Here is a 24,389-nt window from a genome sequence, read left to right as displayed (position 1 = left end):
ACAGGATGTCCGGTATTGCCGCATCTCTCGTGTGCAGATAGAGCGAAATAAACCGAGTAGAAAAGTACGTTTCGCGATTTTCACAATAATTAAGGAGAAATTAATTTAAAAAACTCGGTCAATCCGCGCGAATGCAAGCGCGGAGTGAAAAGAGATATGTATATCCCACTGTTATACGGTTGCTAGGTGCAATATATGTATAATTCAATTTGATTATTAATCCCAACGCTTTGTCGCACGTCTAGTAACCGTATAACATTGGATTGTATAACTTGTCTCTTCTCGTTGTACTCGTGCGCGGATTGGCCGATCTTTTTTAATTAATTTCTTATTAATTATTGCGAAGCTCGCAAAACGGTAGAGGACTTTTCTACTCGGTTTAATCCCATTCTACCTGCACGCGATAAGTGGGGCGATTATTACTGGACACTCTGTACATATATAATATTTTCCAATTATTTTTTTAAATATAAAATTAAAAGAGAATTAGCGAGGGGTGTCTCACTCATCAAAAATTTATACATGTATTGTGAATTATCGAGAATTCTAAGTAATTCCATGTAATACTCCATATAATTCTAAGTATCTAATGCGACGAAATGCGTGTAATTATGTTAATTCTTTTTTTTTAATAAAATACAATATTTAAATATTAGTAGGTACTGTTTAATTTAGTAAGAAAAATATAATTAGAATGATTATAAAAAGAAATGTTAAGAAAAATAAATTTATGAGATATGATTATTGTAAATCATATAGTACCAATGTATTATGCAAAAAATTTAAAATTAATATTGGAAATATTTATAGTTGGAACACTTAAATTAAAATATTATATTATAATTAAGATATAACAAAAAGTTACGCATTCCCAATTATAAATTTAAAAAAATATCTTATTAAACTTCGTGATTAAAAAATTCAGAAATTTTTAAAAATCAACTTAAAACATTTCTTTTATATATAAACTTGAACACACACAAAATACAAATAAAATTAGATTAGATCTGAACAAATTAAATATCAAATATTAATGATTTCATAAATTATAATATTTAGTAAAATATATACCTATTTAAGAAAACATCATTTTTACTTTTTAAGACGTTTTAATCTTGTCTGGGTTATAATTGTTTTTATGCTTGTAAATCAATGCGAAGTAATGCGTAATTCCAGAAAAAATATACATGTATTACGATAGTGAGACACCCCTCGAGAATTAGAATAGAAATCATCTAAAGTAATTTTAGTGAAAGTGAGATTAACGTAAAATATATATTCGTCCGAGTCGCACACGTGTCGAGTACAATCGAAGCTTTGTAAGCAGAAAGATGAGAAAACGAAAGGGGAGTCGAAACGAGACAAAAGCTCCTTTTAGCTTCCACTTTGCAACGTGACTGTGGCTTGAACTTTGGATTGGCTAAATATATGTTTATTTCAATCGAGATATTTATTTGCACACGTCTCATTTGAACACGGCATTTTATTTTAAAGAGGAGAGATGCGAGTTTAGTAAATATACTCTCCAAAAATATTTATCATTTACTTATTAGCCGAGAGTTTTCGAAGGAAATTTACGTGTATGCTATTCAATATGTGCTGTAAATTGCTCTATATATCCGGGTTGCGAAACATTTACGAAATTGTATTTGAATTTGATGCATCCCCTTTAATCAAAGCGTCCAGAGATCCTTATGCACACAACTTTCGCACCTGTTATTTGTTGCCGTTACTTGTTTACTCTAAATAAATAGCTTCTACTTGCAAGTGACAGTCAATTTCGCGGCCCTTTCATCTCGTGTATACTCGCAGAAATAACAATTTGCGAAATGCTGAAGTAATGAGCTCGCTTGTAAATGCGTGTATGCGTATCGCATGTGCATTTGCCGCGCGCGAGGCGTACAACGTGATCCGCATAGAAGTGAAATTCCTCTCGAGAACTCGACTCGCGCGAGTAGAATGGTGCCAATTTGTACAAAAGCTGACCAGCGAAATATAATATCTTCGACCGCGTAAGTGAAACGACCTCGCGGTTCTTGGGGGATGAAGCACTATAGAAGCTTCAAGCGAAATCGAATCTCTGTGTGGTTGTGAAAGAATACTTTACTGTGTATACTAACGAGAGTATCCAAGTATCGAGAAGGGAGAGAGAGAAAATATATTTTACTGTAAGCGGATCTAGAAAGATTTTTTTTTTTTTTTATGTTATTATACGATGTACGGAAAATTTCAAACAAATTACTCAACAAAAATATAATGTTACGAGTGAAAATTAAATTCAAATATATAGAGCATTTTTATGTGAATATATATACATATAATAAAATCTAATATAGTATGTATATATGTCGAAAAAATAATGAACTGAAATGATTTTACCTGATATATTCTTCTGTAATTTAATCTGATAAAAGTCTCGATATGGTTTTTTTAGTACGTGGGAATTAATAGCATGCAATTGAAGGGTGAATGTGCGAACATCAAATGCTAGATAAATATTATTTTCAGTCTATATTTCGTCATGTACTTTTTTAAAAACTTTTTTATTATAAAAGTAAAATGTGTGTAAAAATAAAATATGCAACGTTTTCGTTTTACAAATGTCAAACATTACAAGTGGTACAAACATCATAATTGCAAAAATATTATTGATAAATTTAGCGCTGTTCAATTTGTTTCAACAGTATATTTTTACAAACCATGCAATCAAAAATGTTTTTTTTCGTCGCAATTTAGAATATTATATTTAGCATTTGGTCGTCATTCGATCTCCATTCTTCAAATGAGAATTCTCGGAGAATTCTCCAATTCCATTTGAGAGTCCATTTAAGTCGAAATGACTTCAACGAGCCATTTCGGAAATAAGTGCATCGCAAAGAAGGGGACTTTCTCACGTAGAAGTTGAAATTTATTCCAGACATGTACGTCTGTGCGTTCAACCCTGACCCTGCTCAAAGCCTGGAACTTAATCGAAACCAGAACGGGGGCAGTATCAGAGGAGAGTAGATGTAAGAGATAGGCAATGGAAAAGAGAGAGCGAGAGAGAGAGAGAGCGCTCGACTGCGATAGAAGATATTAAAGAAAGCAGTATAATATACACTCAAGTTGTTTCACATGAATAAACAGCCGATTAACAGAACTAATATTTTGTAGAACGTAATCACAAAATTAATATCGCATTACATTTTATAATCTATTATTTTTTTTACATACATTATGAAATATATTTTTAAAAAACTATATTAAGAAAATAATGTATTTTTTTACAAGAAGATATACGTTTTAGATTTCGAGAAAAGTTTGTCAATTTTTTAATTGTAACAAGTTTGAAATTTAAATGATATAAATTTATTATAAATTAAATATTATAAATTTTTTATTATATAAATATATAATTAAAAATGAATAATCATAATTAAAACAAAATAAAATGAATAAATTATAAATTTTTTGCCATGTGTTACATTTTACGTAAAATTAAATTTAAACGTTGTGGTGCACATATGGTATTATAAATTTGCGCAGAGAGATCTTAGGCAAATTTATATTAAAAAATATACAAAAGTGCGAATCACTCTCTCTCTCTTTTCCATTTCTAATCTCTTTTGTAAATAGAGTATCTAAATATGATTGAAATGAGATTGATTCGATATACATATATGACAAATATTATTCATCCATACAATGTTCTCAATATACGATGTTGTCCATTTCCATACGAGATATTATCTCGCGGCCACATCGCGTCATTTTGTAGCTCAAGGCAAACATTTCCGTAAAGTAATTGCGTCCTCCTTCATTCTTTCTCGATGATTACATCGAGGTGAGCCGGACTCGCCGAACTTTTACTCCCGCGAATCTCTCCACTCTCGTTCACCCATTAGCATATCTATCGAGAGTTTTCGAGACGAATCGATGCTGCTTTCCTCATGCTCTTACTTAGAAAAGTTTCGTTGGCCTGCGGCCCCCTCCTTTATTCGATCTTACTTTAATTAGACCTCGTTTTCATCGTGTTTATCGGCGTCTAACCGCTACTCGAACTTTCAATTCTGGCACAATTATAAGGCTCATTAAAAACTGCATTAAAAGCGTGCTATTCATAAATAAAAATCTTTATTAGTATGTCGGGATTTCGCTATGATATTTAAATACCGCGCGAACATATTACTATTTTTTAAATAATAAACAATTTTTATTTTTTATGTTAAAATTATTTTAAATAATAAATTAAATGAAGAAAAGTAATTAAAAAAAGAAAATTATATAAAATAAAAAGAGAAAAGCGATATATATAGGAAATGAATAGATTCTATGGCGTCAATATAATTTTATAGTTTGATGTCTTCAAAAAAAATACAAGAATTGTCTTTGCTATTCAAGAATAGTAGTTCGTACACTGACAATGAGAGAATTTTCTCTTCGAATTTACCCTGAAAATCATGGTAATCGTGGGACAATATATGGTATGTCAATATTTAGTCAATATTTAGTATGTCAATATTTAGTATGACAATACTAAACTGCATAGTAAAATTAATCAAACATATTTAATATTTTATTGTAATAGATATTATTATTTTTATTGTGATAAATATTAATCAGAGAAATTCTCATAAAATTCTTTCCATACCATATTTACCACCCGCGATTACCATGATTTTCAGGGTAAATTCTAAAAGAAAATTCTCTCTGTGTAGGCACGATTATATTTGCACGACTAAATGCTCTCTTGGCGAATATTACAAGAATTACATCTCTGTGATACTTTGTCTACTGAAAGAGATCGCGTTACACCGCGGATATACATATACAATATACGTACGCAATGACGATGCGTGTCTATCAGATTTCCGTTTCGCTTCGCGAAGTAGTAATCTGCCGAGTTTCGGATTTATTCCGGTTTCGGGCACACGCAGCCATTCACGGCAGTCATTCCGGGGACAAAATTACTTTTATTTTTTTATTTTTTTATCCGAAACCGATATACGGCTCGACGAATCAGGTTACGGTACATTTTCAGATTTCAAATTTCAGATCTATTACGTTTGTGTAAACACCCCACACATATTCGCGGTGAATAATTCCGCACGCTCGTGCGAGAAATTAATATTCGTGTGAAATTATTACCTCGCTCGTCTCTCCACTACGAAGAAACCTATGTCCCTTAAAAAAAATATCTGAATTTCGGAAAAAGATTGGTTCCCAACGGGCTAATATACGCCCGATGATTTAATAGAGTAACGATGAACGGGGGACAAAACGCGCCTATATCGATCGGGCGACGTTGCGAGGAGAACGCGAAATTACAAAGGCGTAAAAGTTCGGTATTCAGTTTAATTAGATTTTCCCGATAATAAAATTGTGCCCCGAGGGGCAATAATTTTCAGACAACAGACTTTTGCTCGGCCGAGTTGCCCGGCTCGTTATAAGCCGGCATGGCCAAGAGCTAACTTTTTTTCTGGGTCAAAGGCGTTTTGTCTAAAGCTAAAGTTGTATGAAATGCAATCCGGATTTATCAGTACATTCCCTCGTTCCGCTGCAGCCTTTTGCACGATGACTTCTTTTTGTCCTCCCTCCGTTGACTTTTTAATAAAATTGATTAATGCTCCTTGGATGCGCGCGAATTACGAACGAATGCATTTCGTGATTAATTTCAATTGCTTTATTAATCAATTAAAATAATCTAATTAATTAAAATAATAATAACTAAAATAATCGCAAAAGAAATAACCAACTGTTTGATGTAACATAAAATTTAGCTGCTTTGGACTCTTCTTCGTGATCTCTCGCAAGAAAATGTGTCTGCAAGCAGCGATTATTTGGCGATAATAGCGAATATATAATCGTACAATGTATCATTCTTTATAATCGGCTTACCGAAACTTTAGTAATTAATAGGACTTTGGCGAGTGCATGCAATATTCTCGCTTTCGCTTTGACTGGATTTCGGTTATCGATTATAACCCCCATCGTTATTGAACTTGGCCAGAATGCTGCTCTTCGCATAATGATCGAAAATTCGCAAGCAACAGTGTCATTAAGCTAACAAGGCTACAAAACAATCTACTGCGTTTTCGAGTAAAAGAGCACGTTCTCTCCTATAGCTACGTATCGCGTCGAATATACATGGTGCTTAAAAAGGACCGCTGTTTGTTACCAACGACCCCCGGTCAATTTTCAAACCGAATTTTTAGCTAGATTTTTTTTATAGTAACTGTTTCATATTTATCAGCTCTCTTTATCACAAGCCTTTCCATCTCCTAAATTATTTCAAGAGTTCATAAAAGTTCGAAAGGTTGCTTGCAGGTCCGGAACACCCGAGGGGTGTCTCACTGTCGCAATACATGTATATTTTTTCTGAAATTACGCATTACTTCGCATTGATTTACAAGCATAAAACAATAATAACCCAGACAAGATTAAAATGTCTTAAAAAGTAAGAATGATGTTGTTGCGATGTTTTTTTAAATATATATTTTATACTAAATATTATAAGTTATGAAATCATTAATTATTTGATATTTAATTTATTCAGATCTAATCTAATTTTATTTGTATTTTGTGTGTGCTCAAGTTTATATAAAAGAAAGTTTTTAAGTTGATTTTTAAAAATTTCTGAATTTTTCAATCACGAAGGTTAAAATTTTTTTGAACTTATAATTGGAAACACGTAACTTTTTGTTATATCTTTATTATAATATAATATTTTAATTTAGGTATTTTAACTAAATATTTGCAATATTAATTTTAAATTTTTGCATAATACATTGGTATACTACCTATATGATTTACAATAATCACACATATCTCACAAATTTATTTTTCTTAACATTTCTTTTTATAATTCTAATTATACTTTTCTTACTAAATAAAACAGTACTAATATTTAAATTTTATTAAAAAAGAATTAACATAATTACACGCATTTCGTCACATTACTTAGAATTATACGGCGCATTACATGGAGTTACTTAGAATTCTCGGTAATTCGCAATACATGTACACATTTTTGATGAGTGAGACACCCCTCGGGAACACCCTGTAGTACATACAATATACACATACATATATTTCATCGAATGCTGCAATGAACAATAGCGCCTTCATCAATTGCGACAGGGTGCTGATGTCGTGTTCGTTATCACACGACGGTGAATGCCACTCGATATTCGAAGCCATGCATGCCAAGCTCGATTCTGTGTGCCTTTCTCTCAAATTTTCGGGAAATGTGGCCAGGGAGGGGTCATACATACCTCGCTTGTGCAATCGAGACCGAAAATGCTCTAACCTCGGAGTTCTCGATAGGCCTTGCATCGCTGTTGTTGTCACCGTCACGTTTCTATGACGACCACAAACCTGTTCGATAAGCGTTGAATAATAAGTCAGTGGTTCATTGCGGTGTGTACGATGGAGAATATCTCTGATAGGGTTTCACTCTTGCGCTGTTATTTAATAAACGAATACCGCGACGGAATGCTATTCCGTATTGCAAATTTGAAGAGCAAAATAAATGAAATAAAACAAATGAAAAAATACTGAAGCTAAATAAAATAAAATTAAAAATATTGAAATATTTATTCGAAATTAAATTTGTTGCGTTAACATGGTTTTTCTATTTTAATTTGCAATTGATTTTATTACTGAAAAAATATATATGAAATTAATCAACCAAGTAGACACACACACACAACAACAGAGTCTTTTGTTTAAATATTCATGGCTGAGACTCTTGTACATTTATATTCGTACGTATTTTTGCTGAGCGCTTAAAAGGAGCTTAACCCAAGTCAAGATAAATTCCCTCCACTCGCTCACCTACTTACTTTCGAGTCGAGTGGTCGCATATGGTTGGATATAGGTTCTGTTTTGTGTCACAGACGTGAACAGGAAAACGCTCGTTGCCGACACTCCCTCTACGAGCAACGAGCTGTCCTAATCTGAATGGCCGTACTTGTTACGCATTGATTTCGATTAATTAAAGGCAAGACCCGAAAGAATTTCGTCTCCCATTCGCATCGCCTTCGCTGTAGTAGAGACCGAAAAAAAATAAATAACGAAGACGAAATTCCGTCAACGACGGCGAAAATTCCGCGAATAGAAAAGTCATTACGTTACGTATACAGATGTAATGTACGTAATGTATGTAGCAGATTTTACATTTTCTTATTTCTTCTTTGAAATTGCGTAAAACTAGATTTCTCTCTCTCTCTCACTCTTTCTCCGAGAGAAAAACTAAAATATATTTTCATATATGCACGTACACACACATATTTTAAGTTAGAGAAAGTCGCATTAAATACACATACACATCTCGCATTGTCTTTTACGTACAGTTTTTTAATGAATTCGTACAGCGTCTTTCTTTCGTTAAAGCATTATTTGCGCGAGAGTCACGGATTATTTCGCACGAAATGTAATAAAAAAAAAAAAAAAAATTTTCCGACTGTAATTCTTTTTCGAACAAAAAAAAGTTTTAAAAAAATAGTAAGCGTTCGCTTCTGCAATCTCTTAAATTAACATTCGTAAATAAAACGTTAGTCCGCGGATAAAACTAAGCTGAGAGTTTAATCGTCGCGATGAATTAATATCTTCCGGATATAATATGCGCATAGGCAATATCAAGCAGCGCATTTTTAATTCGGACGATATATTCGGCGACGAGGAGGAGAGAGAACCATTTTCCGATAGACACCCGAGCGGTCCGCGCGGTTTTGAAATACGGGAACCGCAGGGGAGGAGGAAACGTAATCCAGCTACGATATTTCGATTTTATACCGCATCCTTGCGGTTTTACGCAGGTGCAAAAAGCGCACTCGTTACTATATATACGGAGGAGAAGAAGTGAGCGTCGCATGCAAATGTGGGATTATAAATTTGAGGGATCATACATATCCTTCTGTGCGCGCGAGTGGAAGAGTAGTATTTTTTTTTTGTACGCGGATTATTTTGTCAGGAAAAGGATATACTAGATCGATAAATCATCTTGACGTTAATGAGATAGATCTTTACACGTAATTGTGATTTATCTGCAGTACGTTGATCTTGTACATTTTGACCGATACGAAAAATCCTAAACGACACGCGTAGAATAATAAGAGATTTTCATAGTGTTAGAGAATAATGGAAGTATATTAATTATATATAATTAGGCGACAGCGGAGCATATTTTACAAATTTTTCACGTGTAAAAAAGAAGATTAACTGCACTTTTCAAGGTTATTTTATTTCGAATTTGATTGATCTGCATTAAATGTGTATGATACTCGTATTTATTATTTGATGTTTATGTTTCAATGCGTGTTAATTTTTATTTATTTTATAAAGGTTTCTGAAGAAGTGTTTTTTAAATTAATGAAATAAAAATATCACGAATATTTTTTAAAGAAATCAAAATGATAAAATTTTTTTTACACATACGTATATATATTATACATAGAAAAGTATTGCAGCATTATTACAATTGCATTAATACATTGTTGTAATGTTGTATACGTGGCGAATAAGGGTTTTCGAGTTTAGTTTATTTTATCTTTAAACTGCAACAAGAAAAAGAGCAGCGAAAATATTATTTCACGTTATCATAAAGAAATGTTTACTACTTATCGTGATTGATTTCACGATACATTTATTTCGTATATAGACTTAAACCGTAGCAGAATATCGGCGAAATGGATGAGAACAAATATGTACATCGAAATCAGAAGTAGTAGTAGCTGAGTTTATGACGAGTGCACGAAACGCGCATTTTAAGCATTCGAGATGAAAAAAGTTATTAAAAAAATATGTGACATGAATATATTCGCAAAATAATCACCGTTGAAAAATATCATCCTTATTTATTTATTTTGATTTAGTTTTATTTTTATATTTTTATTTTATTATCGCGAAATAATTATGCATTTTGTGTATAACTACACTTCTCTATATTATATATATAGTAATTACAGAATCACAAAATATGTAACATTATTTTTGATTCACAAAATTCAGAATTAAATTTTTTAATTTAAACGTTTCGGTGCTTCCCCATTTTTTTTGTTCATTGATTTGCTGAAGAGAGTCCAAAGGAAGGACCGAAATGTTCAAATGAAATAAAAAAGATTCAAAAACAAAAGTTTATTATGCCTTTCTGCGCCAGGGCTCTTATATTTAGCCCATTATCTACTTGAATTTTGTATTTATATTTTTTTTTCCGTTTTATTATCGTTTTTTTTTTCGTCAGAATAATCTAAGTTTAAAACGCAAAGTTTTAACTATGTTAGCGATCTTTTACGCTTAGGCATTCGTCGAGTTCGCCACCGGTCAGGGCCGACGTAATTGGAGAGGACTCGGAAGTTCTCCAGTTCTGTCCTGCGCTCCAACTATCCCCCTGACTCTTCGTTTGAATTTTCCACGACACTCGTCCGTGGCAGGCAGCTCTCCAATTGCCGCCGAGTGTAAAGAGAGCGCATAATTAACGGACTCGCGGCAAAACGCGCTTTTAGCCCGTGCGAACTTTCTTCTGGATCAACGTCTGAATTGCGCCAGTTTAATATATTTACCGCCTCGAAATCCTCCGGTATCTAATATATATTCGATATTATTATTCCGTATCTTACCATGTATGTGTATGTATGCACGTCCTTTTCGGATAAAAATGCATAGCGAAATCGACAAATCCCTCGACAGTTTTTATTTAATCTCTAAAAAAAATCACTTAAAAAAAACACTCGAAAATTCTATGATAGCGACATATGGACATGAAAGATTAGTGTTGTAGTGTAAAATGCAAATAATTACATTATTCATCATATAACATTAATTATTAATCACTGTGTCAATTATCGAAAATCTTGTAATATGTATAGCATTAATGATTAATCTACAATAAGCTCAAAATACGGTTAAAAAGTCATCAGCGAATACACTAATCGAATATCGTTTCGAGAGAAGAGGAGGATCGCTCCGGCGTTAGATAATTAATCTGCATCGCTTATTCGAACATAACTCGTGTGTCTTGCACAGAACGTGCATATTACCCATCTTTCGCATGAGTTAAAACACCCGTGTTGTATATGCACGATTGGAGAACAATAAAGGTGTGCAATTAACGTGTGCGCGAGAAACGTTTGCCACCGGCGTTTTCCTTCAGAGGAAATTCCCCGATATTCGCTCAGATTCTATCACTTTTCAAAGCGGTTTAATCCCTTTGTTTGATTTTATATATATATATATATATATATATATATATATATGTTTTTTTTCTACTTCTTTTCCTTGTCGCGACTTGCTCCTGCAAATGCGTTTTTATAATTTTCATTGTTAAAACTGTGATAAATCCGTCGAGTTTTTTTTTTTTTTTTTCAAGGAGTTATTGATTTCAATTTTTATTTCATTTTTTTCAATTTCAATTTATATTTCTGCATTTGCGCGGGAGAGAAGCATAAGCGATATTTACAATACAAAAATGATGGATTATATAATTCAAATAATTCACGACGCGAAATATTATTGTTTAGTTTGCGTACCAATTTTAACAAACGTCCACAATGACGATTATATAATTTTTAAAATGGAAAAATAAAATACGAGAATATTTACATAAATTTGTGACCATAATAATGAGAAGTTATGATCATAAAAATGCTTTTTGTATTTTGCAATTCGAAATGATAAATGTTTTAATGTCGTAATATTTCTTCGTATAATCTCTGAAATTCCGAAATATAAAACGAAAAAGGGTATAGAATGTAAGACTGCAAGATTTAAAACTTTTTTTTTCATAAGATCAGACCTAGCAATATCAAGTATGCATCTTTTCTCACAAAATAGAAAAAAAGAAGTTATTTCTCAAGAGGTACGATATTTACTTAAGGAACTTCAGATATTTAAGGAAAGTGGAGCAGTAAGTGGAAAAGAGGGTGAGAGGAAGAATGTAGTGATGAATACTATGATAAAGACGACGATCAATGATAATGATAACGATTGCGAGAAATGAAAATTAAGAAGACAATAAATAATATGATATTCTATACCTATATAAGAAAAAAGGGCTTAATATATAATGCTTGTTTAAATTTACAATTGAATGAATAAATGAGCGTAGTTTAAAAGACCATTTAAAAGTTCATTTATAAAAAAATTGAATATAAATATTTAATATATTTATTAATACTCGAAAGAGAAATCTCAATTTTCAAAAAGTTGTCTAATTTCATATTCCTGTAACTTTATCATTTTGTGTACTTTATTATATAAACTATTATAAACTTGATTGTTTTCGAAACTAAGCCTCTCAGATATGATAATCGAGCTAGTTACGTATAAAATAATTAAGTATTTTGATTATATGCATTTTACATATTTATCAAGATATTTACAAGATTCAAATTAAATTATTAAAAAAATTATAATCAAATTAATTTTACATACAAATTAATTACGTATCTTGATGATATGTATTTCTGAATTTCACATATTTACAAGATCTTCACAAGATTCAAATTAAATTACTAAAAAAAAAATATAGCTATCGAGCTAATTTTACGTGTAAACTAATTATAAATCACATATTTACAAGATCTCTCTTCTTTCAAATTAAATGACAAAAAAAATTATAATTGAACTAAGCAGTTTACGTATAAACTAATTACGTCTCTTGATGATTTGTATTTCACATATTATATCTTTACATCTCTTTATATATTTATATCTTGATATATGAATTTCACATATTTACAAGATATTCACAAGATTGAAAATAAATTATTTAATTATTTAAAGAAATGATAATTTTGTTAGAAAAAATGCTCTTTGATCGCACACATACGCGCACAAAATGCAAGGGATAATTATAAATCTTGATTACATGTATTTCTGAATTTCACATATTTACACGATCTCTCTTCAAATTAAATTACTAAAAAAAATTATAATCGAGCTAATTTTACGTATAAACCAATTACGTCTCTTGATGATACGTATTTCACATATTTACATCTTTACATCTCTTTATATATTTACATCTTGATGTATGAATTTCACACATATTTACAAGATATTCACAAGATTGAAAATAAATTATTAAATTATTTTAAAAAATGCTCTTTGGTCGCACACATACGCGCTAAAACCGTGTGTTGCGGTGCAAGGGATGGAAGCGGATTTGGGGCCGGCAGCAGGAAACAGGGGTGGTTGCGCGCTGCGCGATGCGCGACATGGGGTGGCGCGGCGCGGCCACCTCGGCCACGCAGTTCGTCGACGAGCGCGGCCGCGGTGTATTCGCGGTGTCTCCGCTCCCCGTTACTGTTCGGCAACAGTTGACAGTTCGCGTTGACACCGATTGATTGACCATTTTTCGCGCGCGATCTATTCGAGCGGCGATTTTCCCGCCCTTCGCGATCTTATCGCTCTCGAATATTATACCTCTTCCTCCTCTCGGATGATTTTAGATTTTAATATCGCGGCGCTATCTCAATCCCGAGACAGGAAGATCACTCTTGCGTCCCTCTCGCTTTCGTAAATTTATTCGACCGCGATATAACCGTGATTTTCCACGAGCGTTTTCTTTTTTTTTTTTTTCGCTCTCGTACGTCGGCCGAGTGTCGATAAAAATCTCCATATCAATAGAACATTCTCTCTTCCGTGATTCATCGGGCACCGGCTGATTTTCCGGCGAATCGAGCGAGATCCTCGTCCTCGCGACTTTACGTCCCCGCGTTCATTTTTAGAAATGAATTTATTTTTAGAATTTCAAGTTCATCGACTCCGCGCAGACCTCGTATGAGCGCATTACTGAGTGAGTAACGAAGTATAGCTCTTAACGTTTGCAATAGAGAATTTCAGCCAGGGTAAAGGAAGGGAGAGTGGAGTGTAGAGGTAGAGTAAAAGGGGAAAAAGCTCTTTGTAATTTGCTTCCTACTGATATCATAATGAAATGTCGTATGAGATTTGTTTTCAAGGATATAATTGTGAAACGAGTATTTCTGACATCTAAATGAATTAAATTTTAAAATCTTTGGCGTAGAAAGGTTTAGGAAAAAAAAAATTTTAATATTCTTTGTATGCTGCTTAAATTTATTTAAATCTTTTGATTTTATTTGGACGCCAGAAAATCACAAAGATAGGCTGTATTTTATATTTATATAAACTAAAGCGTCTATATATGAAATAATTGAATTTTCTTAACGTCATTTGACCTCTTTACTTTTCGTTTGTACATGAAATGAAAACCTGAAAAACTTTAAAACTGCAGTATTTTCACAACTAGTGAAGAAAGTAACCTTGTTACTTTTTGAGATATCGCTTCGATGAAAGAGTAGCTAATTGCATTTCAAATGCAATATTTTCTAAATTGTGTATAATTCCTTTGAATACTAACTTTAATTTAAAAGGGAGAAAAGGACGGTATTTTTTTTAAATTGAGGGCTTCAGAGTGCAATATCGGACTCTCTCTTTTTAAGAACTTTATAAAGATTGAGCTTTTACGTTAGATGTGATTATTGATTTTTAATAATAATTTAAATTTTCGTATTATTTCGTAATCACTGTTGCGCTGTTACGAAACAGATGCAGATGTTGTTTACATAAATTATTCATCAGTACGTTTTACATGTGTATAACTAGATGTAGATGTAAATTACTATCACATATATGCGTGGAGGCTCAACTTGGATTTACACTACTTCAAATTACGTTATCATGCGGTAGACAGCTCTCTCGAGCTTGATGCACAACTTGGAATTATATCATCGAAATAGCTTTATCAAGCTCGATGGAAGCTATACGATTCTGTAAAGCGTATCTCTTCGTATCGCTTACCTGCTGTGCCGTGTAATGATACTTATCATTATATGCATGAGTATCTATTGCGGATAGATCGTTATTACACCACTCGAGGCAATTAAGGAAGCGCTCCTTTGAACGATATTCTTTAGATAGAATCAGATCTCTTATAGCGATTACGGGAGCTAAAAGTACTCGCGCGTTTACATAAATCTATTTATTTAAAATCAAGTCTCTTTCTTTGAGACAGAATATCGAGATAAATTTTTTAAAAAATATCGAATATCTACTGAATAAATTCTAGGTATCTATATTTCATAAATTTTTATACACGCGTATATTAATCCATTTTATTTTATATTATAAATAAAAAAATCATATACGTTTTTTTTTCGCATTTTACATAGTTGCAGCGATAGATTAGAAGCCTTAAGTAATTTATTAGTAATTAAAATTGTTTGAGGAAAGATCGGAGGAGAAGTAAAATTTAAATGACTGGAAAATTGGAAACTTTCGTATATATATATATATATCATTTTGTTACTTGATATAAGCTCACAAAATTGTATCCTTGTTTACGTACTCCGTTGAAATTTGAAGTCAAACTCGGCATTCACGGAAAACGAAACTGAAACGCGCACAGAGAGTCGCGTTGGAAGATTATATTTCCATAGTTTGTACGTCCGAGAGATGCAGCTTGAATCGCGATATGTACAACTTTGATGAGCCAGGAAGTAAAGACCGAGAGACAAGTTAGTCTCCCTGCGGAGCGTGCTACCTCTGCGGATAAATCGTGCCGGATAATTTTACATGGTACAAAATTGATCGCGTTTCACACGCGAAAATTTAATTTAATTTCCCCGTGCACGCTAAAGGAGAAAATTCTTCGACTGTGTCAAAAAGATAAAGCGTGTTTGATATTTCCAATAAATTTCGACTTTGAATCTTTTTATCTTCGCTCATGATTTAACAATTTTATTTAAAAAATAAAAACATATATGTACACAAAGAGAAAATTTCAATTGTATTAAAAATAATTTAAGAGAGAGGAAATAGTATATTGCAATATAAAATTAATAATAGTAATACAATATATTATTGATTATATACAATGATAAAGTATAATATTAGGCAAGTAGAAAAGTTTTTTTAAATTATAATATAATAGAGTAGAAATAGAAAAAAGCCTTCGATGTTTTCACGTAATACATATTGTATTATCGTTTTAATATTTCGCGAAACTTGAACGGAAACAAAAATTTTTGGGAAACTGCATCACGTATACTCTAAACGCTTTGACCTACTTTTTTCGAACCTATTTTCTCAAACTTGAGGCGATTCAGAAAGAAACGTTTAGAATATTCGCCGGAAATATCGGCCAGAGAAAAACTATCGCTACGTGTTATATAAAATTTAATTCAACAATAAAATTTTTGCTTGTATGTATATATATGTTTAAAATTCTTACATCTTATGCGCGAGATTCGAAAGATTATAAAACACACACTCGCTGATGCCTAATATATAATACACGTTTTCAACGCGGAAAGAATATCGCCGAGATGATGGCGCACAAATAGCGGTCGTTGAATCTGATTTTCCTGTTTGGTCTATCGCACTTGGTCGCCACAGGGAACGTCCTTGAAAGCATCCCGCTGCCCGCGAAATTACCGTTCGTTCTCTATACGTGGCTTCTCCACGTGCAGCAGACGAATCGTAAATTCCACGGTCGACAGCCGAGCCGCTCGAAAGACCCGCTTCGGTCTAATTCATTTCAAGTCGACGTGGCCGACACGCGTTTGCGTCGACAAATACCGCGAATTGCACATTTTCACTTAAAAACTCGTTTACCCAACCCGCTCGTTAACTCGCTCTACTAACGCGTTCAACTAACGTTTCGCAGGTTCGGAGTGTCAGTTATATTAAGACGTGTTGCCCATAAAATATGAAATAATGTCAGTCTTGTATCAATGATCTATCTAAAGATAGGCTTTGACTCGAAAATCCATTTATATTTTTGATATTTTTTCGCAGAGCGAGAAACTGCACAGAGAGAATTTTCTCTTACACAGTTGAAAAATTTGTGTTAAATTTAACAAATATCACATGTCCCAAAGTCCACAGAAATTTTTGTGTTAATTTAACATAATACGGATATGTTAAATGATGTCACGAATATTGTGTTAATATTTTAACATAAAATAAATGCAAACTTCAAGTAAACTTAAAATAAATTTTGTGTTAAATTAACATAGTTTTAATGTAAAAATTAACTTAAAAAATTGTTAATTTTACATTTTATCATTCCCACTTATATTATAAAGTAAAATTAACATTTTTTCCTGTAAATTTCAACAGATAAATCTTGTCACTAATAATACCGAACATATTTATTGTGTAAAATTAACAGTAAATACACATTGTGTTATTTTTACACCTTTTCAGTTATTTTAATAATTTAACATTTGAGTTCAATTAACACAACAGCAATATGTTAATTTTACACATGAATGTGTTAAATATTTAACACAAAAATTTTAACGGGGACCGTTTTTAACAAGAAAACACAAATTTTCAAACTGTGTAGAATTTATCCTGAAAATCATGGTAATTGTGGGACAATATGGTATGGAAAGAATTTTATGAGAATTTCTTAAGCAATAGAGAAAAATAAAATAAAAAATAAATATTAATTAAACCTATTTTATATTTTATTGTGATAAATATTATTAATTTTTTTTGTGCTAAACATTAATCAGAAAAATTCTCAAAATTCTTTCCATACCATATTGTCCCACAATTACCATGATTTTCAGGGTAAATTCTAAGAGAAAATTCTCTCAGTGTAGGTTTCGTTAATATCGCTTTGGTCAAATACAGGAGGTTTAAGAGGCTCTCAACACGCAAAACTCGGAAATATTTAGAAAAAAAATGAAAGAATTTCTTCTAAACAAAAAGTTATGTTTATATACTTTATATACTTAACTCAACTTTACTTTATCGACTTCGCATCACTCGCGGCATTACGTTAGCTGCACTTTTCCCCGGGGTGTCTTTAGCTTTAATCCTATTCGCCATGCCGTTAACGTAGCATGGAAATTGACGGATTACGACGTCGTAAGCTGCATCCGTACTGCATAATAATCGGGCTCGATAAAAACCTGTTGAATTCGCATCCGATCCCATGGCAAGAAACTGCTCGGCGCATCTTATATAGTAGTACGTATAGAAAGAATTCGCGCAATAGACAGATAGATAAAGAAAGAGAGGGCAAAGACCGGCTGGGGTATCATCAAATTTTAAACCAGGAAAGAATCGATCCGAGGTGGGTCGAAGAAAAATCCGCGGACGAAAACTAGCTCGAGAGACTCGGGAGAAAGCAGTTCCATGCACAATTTACCCTCGCTCCCTTTCTTTCATTAGAGACGATTCAGGTCGCGCAAGCTTCGCAGGTTCAGGAAACCCTATATACGCGCTTACGTCCGTCTAAATTTCGTCTGTCGAATCTCGTTACACCTCCCCGGGAAAATTAACCGACTTGGCCGACACACGCGACATTTTCGCGAATTAATCGGCCGAAATCTAATTTGCGCGCGACGGCTATCCCCGAGCTTTGCATGCCAAATTGGATAACCATCAACGCGCACTGATGTGCAAAACCATCGTCGTGGAGACGCGGGGCCACGCGCAGTGTTCCCTCTCATTTCCATAAATTGATATGCACTTCTGGCCGCCCTGTAGGTGGGTACGTAGGTACGAGTTGTCGCGCCGCAAACGCGGCAACTCGTTTAACTCCATCCCCCGTACGTCGTTGTGTACCGTTTATATACGAAGAATATTTTGTCACTTTAATAAATTTTTTCCCCGACCAGAGAGAGAGACAACGCGGCTTTGTAATAATTTGCATCAAATGCTTTTGCACGTGGGACGTAGCTTCAAACGCGCGATATACGTCAAACACGCTTTATATAGAGATAAAAATTTTTTTCAAATATTTTCCGTATGCGGATATATTTTCTAAACTATATTTTGCAGAGTTTTATTTATTCCGGTTTTTGTAGGTCGATACACAGTTGAAAAATTTGTGTTAAATTTAACAAATATCACATGTCCCAAACGGTCCACAGAAATTTTTGTGTTAATTTAACATAATACGGATATGTTAAACGATGACACGAATACTGTGTTAATATTTTAACATAAAATAAATGCAAACTTCAAGTAAACTTAAAATAAATTTTGTGTTAAATTAACATAGTTTTAATGTAAAAATTAACTAAAAAAGTTGTTAATTTTACATTTTATCATCCCCACTTATATTATAAAGTAAAATTAATATTTTTTTCTGTAAATTTTAACAGATAAATCTTGTCACTAATAATACCGAACATATTTATTGTGTAAAATTAAAAGTAAATACACATTGTGTTATTTTTACACTTTTTTTCAGTTATTTTAATAATTTAACATTTGAGTTCAATTAACACAACAGCAATATGTTAATTTAACACAAAAATTTTAACGGGGACCGTTTTTAACAAGAAAATACAAATTTTCCAACTGTGTATATGTATTTTTATATCGACGCGTAATTGCAAGTTCAATACTGTGAAACACGAATCGGGCGTAGAATGTGAACTAGTAATTAGGAGTTACTCTCTCATCTCGTGTATTATTCTTAGCTGTGAAATCGAATAATAATAGTACATTCGCGATTCAGACAGAACGCGATTATATTATGTTCTACTTTATCTTGTTAGCATCGTTGTTATTAATTCTCGAACCGCACATTCGAGTTTCTTTTCAAGTATTGCTGAAAAATTTCTATTTTCTTGCATTTGAACTGAAATCATGAATATATGAAAAATAAAAATTTTTTTAATAAAAACATTTATCTGTTTGTTTGCATTCTTAGATTCGAATCTTGCGCGAATAAAACATTTTTAAACAATTTTTGCGATTTTAATATTCATACATCTAAATTACTTTGATATAATACGGGGAATATAATTTAAAAAAAATCAAATATATAATAAATACATAACGATACCTATATTTTGATCAAATTATGAATTTGCTTGTATATTAAATCTCTTTAAGAGAGGTCCATCCAATTTATATTTGAAAGGAATACGATTAGAAGGTAAAATTTTAACAAGGATTTTGATGAAATTCTAACAGCATTTGTCGCGAAATGTTGCCTGCGACTTTCAACGACGGAGCGATGGCAACGTAACTTCATTCTTCGGCTCCTATAAGATGGAGCTCATTATCACGCCTTATATTCCGACTTTATGGATGAGGATAGAGAATTATCGGGTCACGGCGCGACATAAAAAGATATCTTCTCCCTTCTTTAATGCCGATCTTGATGAGATGCCGAATCGTAATATCGGAAAGATTTCGGACTTTTTGACACACACACACACACACAGCGAAGCCGTGTTTTCATGACTCTTTTTCATCCCCCGCATCTTTTGCATCATTCTTATAGGAAAGTATATAAATTCGGCCTCGTCGATTTCCCGCCGCGTTCAGTTCACTCCTTCTATTAAGAAAACGGGAAAGTTATGGATTATTTGAACGTTGAATATCGAGGAGAATGAATATCGAAAGCGAGAAGACAGCAAGCTCGGATTCTAGTGATAAGCGACCGAAATAACTGCAATTTTCTTGCAGATATATGTGGAGCTATAGAAAGTGCCCCACTTTTCTATCAGATGACAATTGAGTGACAGTTGCTCTCTGAGCATCGTGGATTCAATTTTTTCTTAATGAAATTATTTTTTAATCAGACTCGAGAGTTCAAAATTGTCAAATTATTTTTTAATTACAAATGATGACATTGCCGAGTTGTTTCTCTCGTTGGATCTTCAGGTATGTTTCGACAAAAGATTTTGAGATAAGAATTTTATTTCGTCGCTAAGAAATACGTAACACTCGGAAATGTGAAAAGTTGGAAAAGTTCAGAAAGAGGACACTCTGACAGGCTCGCTTCGACAGTTTCGCTGAGGAAGAATCAAATTTGTCTCGATGACAATGTTATTAAAATTTGTTTCGGTTAAAAGTTTGCCGCTTCCTTTCTCATTAAAGTGATAACGCGCCAGCTTAAAGTTAATAGAGTGTGAAAAAATTGAAAAATGAGAGATATGTCTTCTTTATAATATTTATTTTCTCGCTGATTAATCGCTTCGTTTTCGCGACAGCTGTGACGAGAAGCTGGTAATGTTAAATATAAATTCGAAAAGTCACGATGCAAATCGATAAGACTTGACCTGAAAAAGAAAAAATCGAGGTGGTAGAAGTCAAATAGAGGCCGAAAAATCAGCGTTAAATATTATCACAATAGCAGCAGCGGGATTCGTATCTCTCTATCTGCCTTTCTATATATCTATATAGTTTCGCGCGTTCCCTGCATTACAAGCGATTCGATACGCTGTCGTCCTGAATCTTTAAAGCGTTACATGTCGATTTGTGTCAAGTGGCTTATAAATGGAAAGTAACGCGCGTACTATACACTCGCACTCGCTCAATGGCAGATTTATCGATAGGCGGTCGCTTAGGGTCCTTAACTCTCGAGGGGCTTTCACAAATCATTCTGTGAATTTACAATTGTTCCATAGGATGACATTTTGGCTGAGAGAAAATTGATTCAATACTCGATGGAATTCAACCAGAGATTTCATTAATATTCGATTGTTTAAATTTAAGAAAGGCACGAATTATATATATTATTAATCTGCGCTCAAATTTCAAAATTATATCAATATACATGGAATTTAATCCAACGAAGGTTTCGCATCAAAGAGCCATTGCATAAAGACATATTATCATATAACACAGAATATCGTCTCTTAAATAATTTTCCTTTCTCAATTAACGGTTTAATTATATTATGATAAATTATTATGATAGTATTATATATTCGGCACGGGTGGAATAGCAGGCAATGCTCGCATTTGCTTTGAATGAATATTGCATTATCTGGTGTCCCCCATTCGTCGAGCGATAACTATTACGAAGAATAAACTTTTGATTATAGGATTAAATTGTTAGGTTTAAATAATCGGCGAACGATTTCCAGAAATGAGAGGAAAATAACAAGGTTAATGACGAAATATCACTCAGACAAATTTTATTTGACAAAGATAAGATTTGTAATTTATATTTTTTCTCTTATAATATTTAGAAATGACACCTCCAAATGACATCTTCAAACAAAAGAGCCTTTTCCTACACTCTTTCTCAGAAAAGATTTTGCAGAAACTAAAAATTAAGAAGAATCTTGAAAGTTTAAAGAAAATATTCCTTTACACTGGCAAAACGACGCAATTTTGCAGTTTTTTCAACGATCAGCGATATCGTTTCTTCTTAAAGCTGTCATATCGTTTTCACGTGTGAACGTGCGAGAACAAACGCGTATCCGCCGAAAAAAAAAAAAAAACGTGGGCTTTTGCGTTTTAACGTCAATTAAATCGCGTAAAAGCGAAAGTCGGTGGACCGCTGGCTGGTGGTCCATGTCATCAGGAAGATGCTGGCGTGCGTCTATCCGCGGGAAAACTTCGAGGTGAAAACCGTGGCTGTGAGGCTCCACCATGGAAAATCATCCAAGAGAAAGTCCAAATCCAATGTAAAGGAAAAACTTGCTTCGGCCACCACGGAGGCTGAATGCAGCAACGGCGAGCGAGTAGGACACGAGGTAAGGTTCTGCTCGATGCACTTTGCCGTCTCGCTTTTCGCTCTGATGCCGGCGCCGCGCCGGAGAGAGGTTTACACACATTATGAATAAATACGTAAAAGTTTGTGTAAACATTATATTCTGACAACGACAGTGCATTATTAAAACTTACTAGAAACGTAATTAGACATGCCAAGGAATGTTGAAGTTTTCAACATTTTATACGTTACGATGCTACAATTAAGAAAGTTTGTTAGAGAAATAACACGGAAAAAAACAATTTTAGCTACCGTAGCTAATTTTAGCCAACTAATATTTTTAAGCTGTATTTAATAATTTATATAACTTTTAAAAATATACTTATATTTAAAGCATTTATATGCATCAGTTATCAGTTTGCGTACACAGTTGAAAAATTTGTGTTAAATTTAACAAATATCACATGTCCCAAACGGTCCACAGAAATTTTTGTGTTAATTTAACATAATACGGATATGTTAAATGATGACACGAATATTGTGTTAATATTTTAACATAAAATAAATGCAAACTTCAAGTAAACTTAAAATAAATTTTGTGTTAAATTAACATAGTTTTAATGTAAAAATTAACTAAAAAAATTGTTAATTTTACATTTTATCATCCCCACTTATATTATAAAGTAAAATTAACATTTTTTCTGTAAATTTTAACAGATAAATCTTGTCACTAATAATATCGAACATATTTATTGTGTAAAATTAAAAGTAAATACACATTGTGTTATTTTTACACTTTTTTTCAGTTATTTTAATAATTTAACATTTGAGTTCAATTAACACAACAGCAATATGTTAATTTAACACATGAATGTGTTAAATATTTTACACAAAAATTTTAACGGGGACCGTTTTTAACAAGAAAACACAAATTTTCCAACTGTGTATCGTTTAAGAAAGGAAAAAAATAATATTAGCTATATATCACAGTTAAATTGTAGCTAATATTTTTAAGCTATACTTAATAGTTTATATAACTTTATTTAATAGTTTAATAGGAAATTCTCCATTAAGTTTTAATTAGAAGTACTAGCTTAGAGAGAGAGGAAAATATATATTAGGGAAAATTTAGCTATGGTAGAGGAAAAGAGAAAGCGTTTGAAAGTTTTATTCATTCCAGGTTAAATTAATGTACATATATGCCTAAAATGTTCCAGTTTTTATTTGAATGATATCATACAAACTTTCGTATCGTAATTATCTCTCTCAGCGAGTCTCTCGTATACTTAACTTTAGTAATACTCTCGTACTTATTATACTTTCACCAGTATACTACATATTGCATAAAACGTATAATCTGTATAATGAGACAACAAGCTCGTCCTTTATATATGCTCAAGTCTAATTTTCTACACTTATTTTCTTATTTCCCTTTATAAAGTTATTTTAAATAAAAACAGTACTTAGTTAGCAACAGTTGTTTAACATTCTTTATATTTTATTAATTCTCTTATGCATTTATAACTGTAGCGCGAAAGAAATGGCAATTTTTTTCATTATCCAACAATTATGTAGAAAAATATTTTTCTCTCACAGTTCGAGAGATATAATATAATACGAAGTGAGGTGCGAAATACGCACGTACAGAAATTCTATCATATAATCAAGAAATAGGAGAAATTACGAAATTACGCTTACATTAATTTCGCGAATGAATGTGCCCGAAAAAGGAGAGGGGAGGGAGAAAGAGAGACTTCGCTTTAAGCGAGCCGTTCCGTGCCGAGGCGAACAAACTGCCGATTACGTTACGGCTTCTTCCGCGCTACCTGTTCTCAGGCTCTTGGAAATTAATTTCGCAGGGGGATCGTCCAGGCGGGATCATCCCCCGAGGATTATCCGCTCCTACAAGAATCCGTTTCTATGAGAAATTTCTTTTTCGTTTACGTGTTCCCACGAGGGAACATCTTTTC

General features: G+C 32.9%; 1 protein-coding gene across 9 annotated transcripts in view; it reads left to right on the top strand.

Annotated features, from left to right (window-relative positions):
• Positions 1-24,389, top strand: part of LOC145943654 (uncharacterized) — an 86,294-nt gene that overhangs the window by 33,361 nt on the left and 28,544 nt on the right. Inside the window, exon 1 of one of the 9 annotated variants that reach the window (XM_083051343.1) lies at positions 20,548-22,462. The exons of 7 other annotated variants lie outside the window; for them this stretch is intronic. In XM_083051343.1, coding sequence (XP_082907469.1) covers positions 22,295-22,462 — 168 coding nt within the window. In that variant the 5' untranslated portion in view covers positions 20,548-22,294. Of the gene's footprint in view, positions 1-20,547; positions 22,463-24,389 lie in introns of those variants that run through there. One more of the 9 variants, XM_083051342.1, reaches the window with a different exon arrangement.

The sequence above is a fragment of the Prenolepis imparis genome, unplaced genomic scaffold (genome assembly GCF_030444845.1).
Source record: "Prenolepis imparis isolate NDT839.2.m4 unplaced genomic scaffold, iyPreImpa1.0 SCAF_12, whole genome shotgun sequence".
NCBI lineage: Eukaryota > Metazoa > Arthropoda > Insecta > Hymenoptera > Formicidae > Prenolepis > Prenolepis imparis.
Note: the sequence above shows the minus strand (reverse complement) of the source record. Positions and strands in the feature narration are given on the sequence as shown.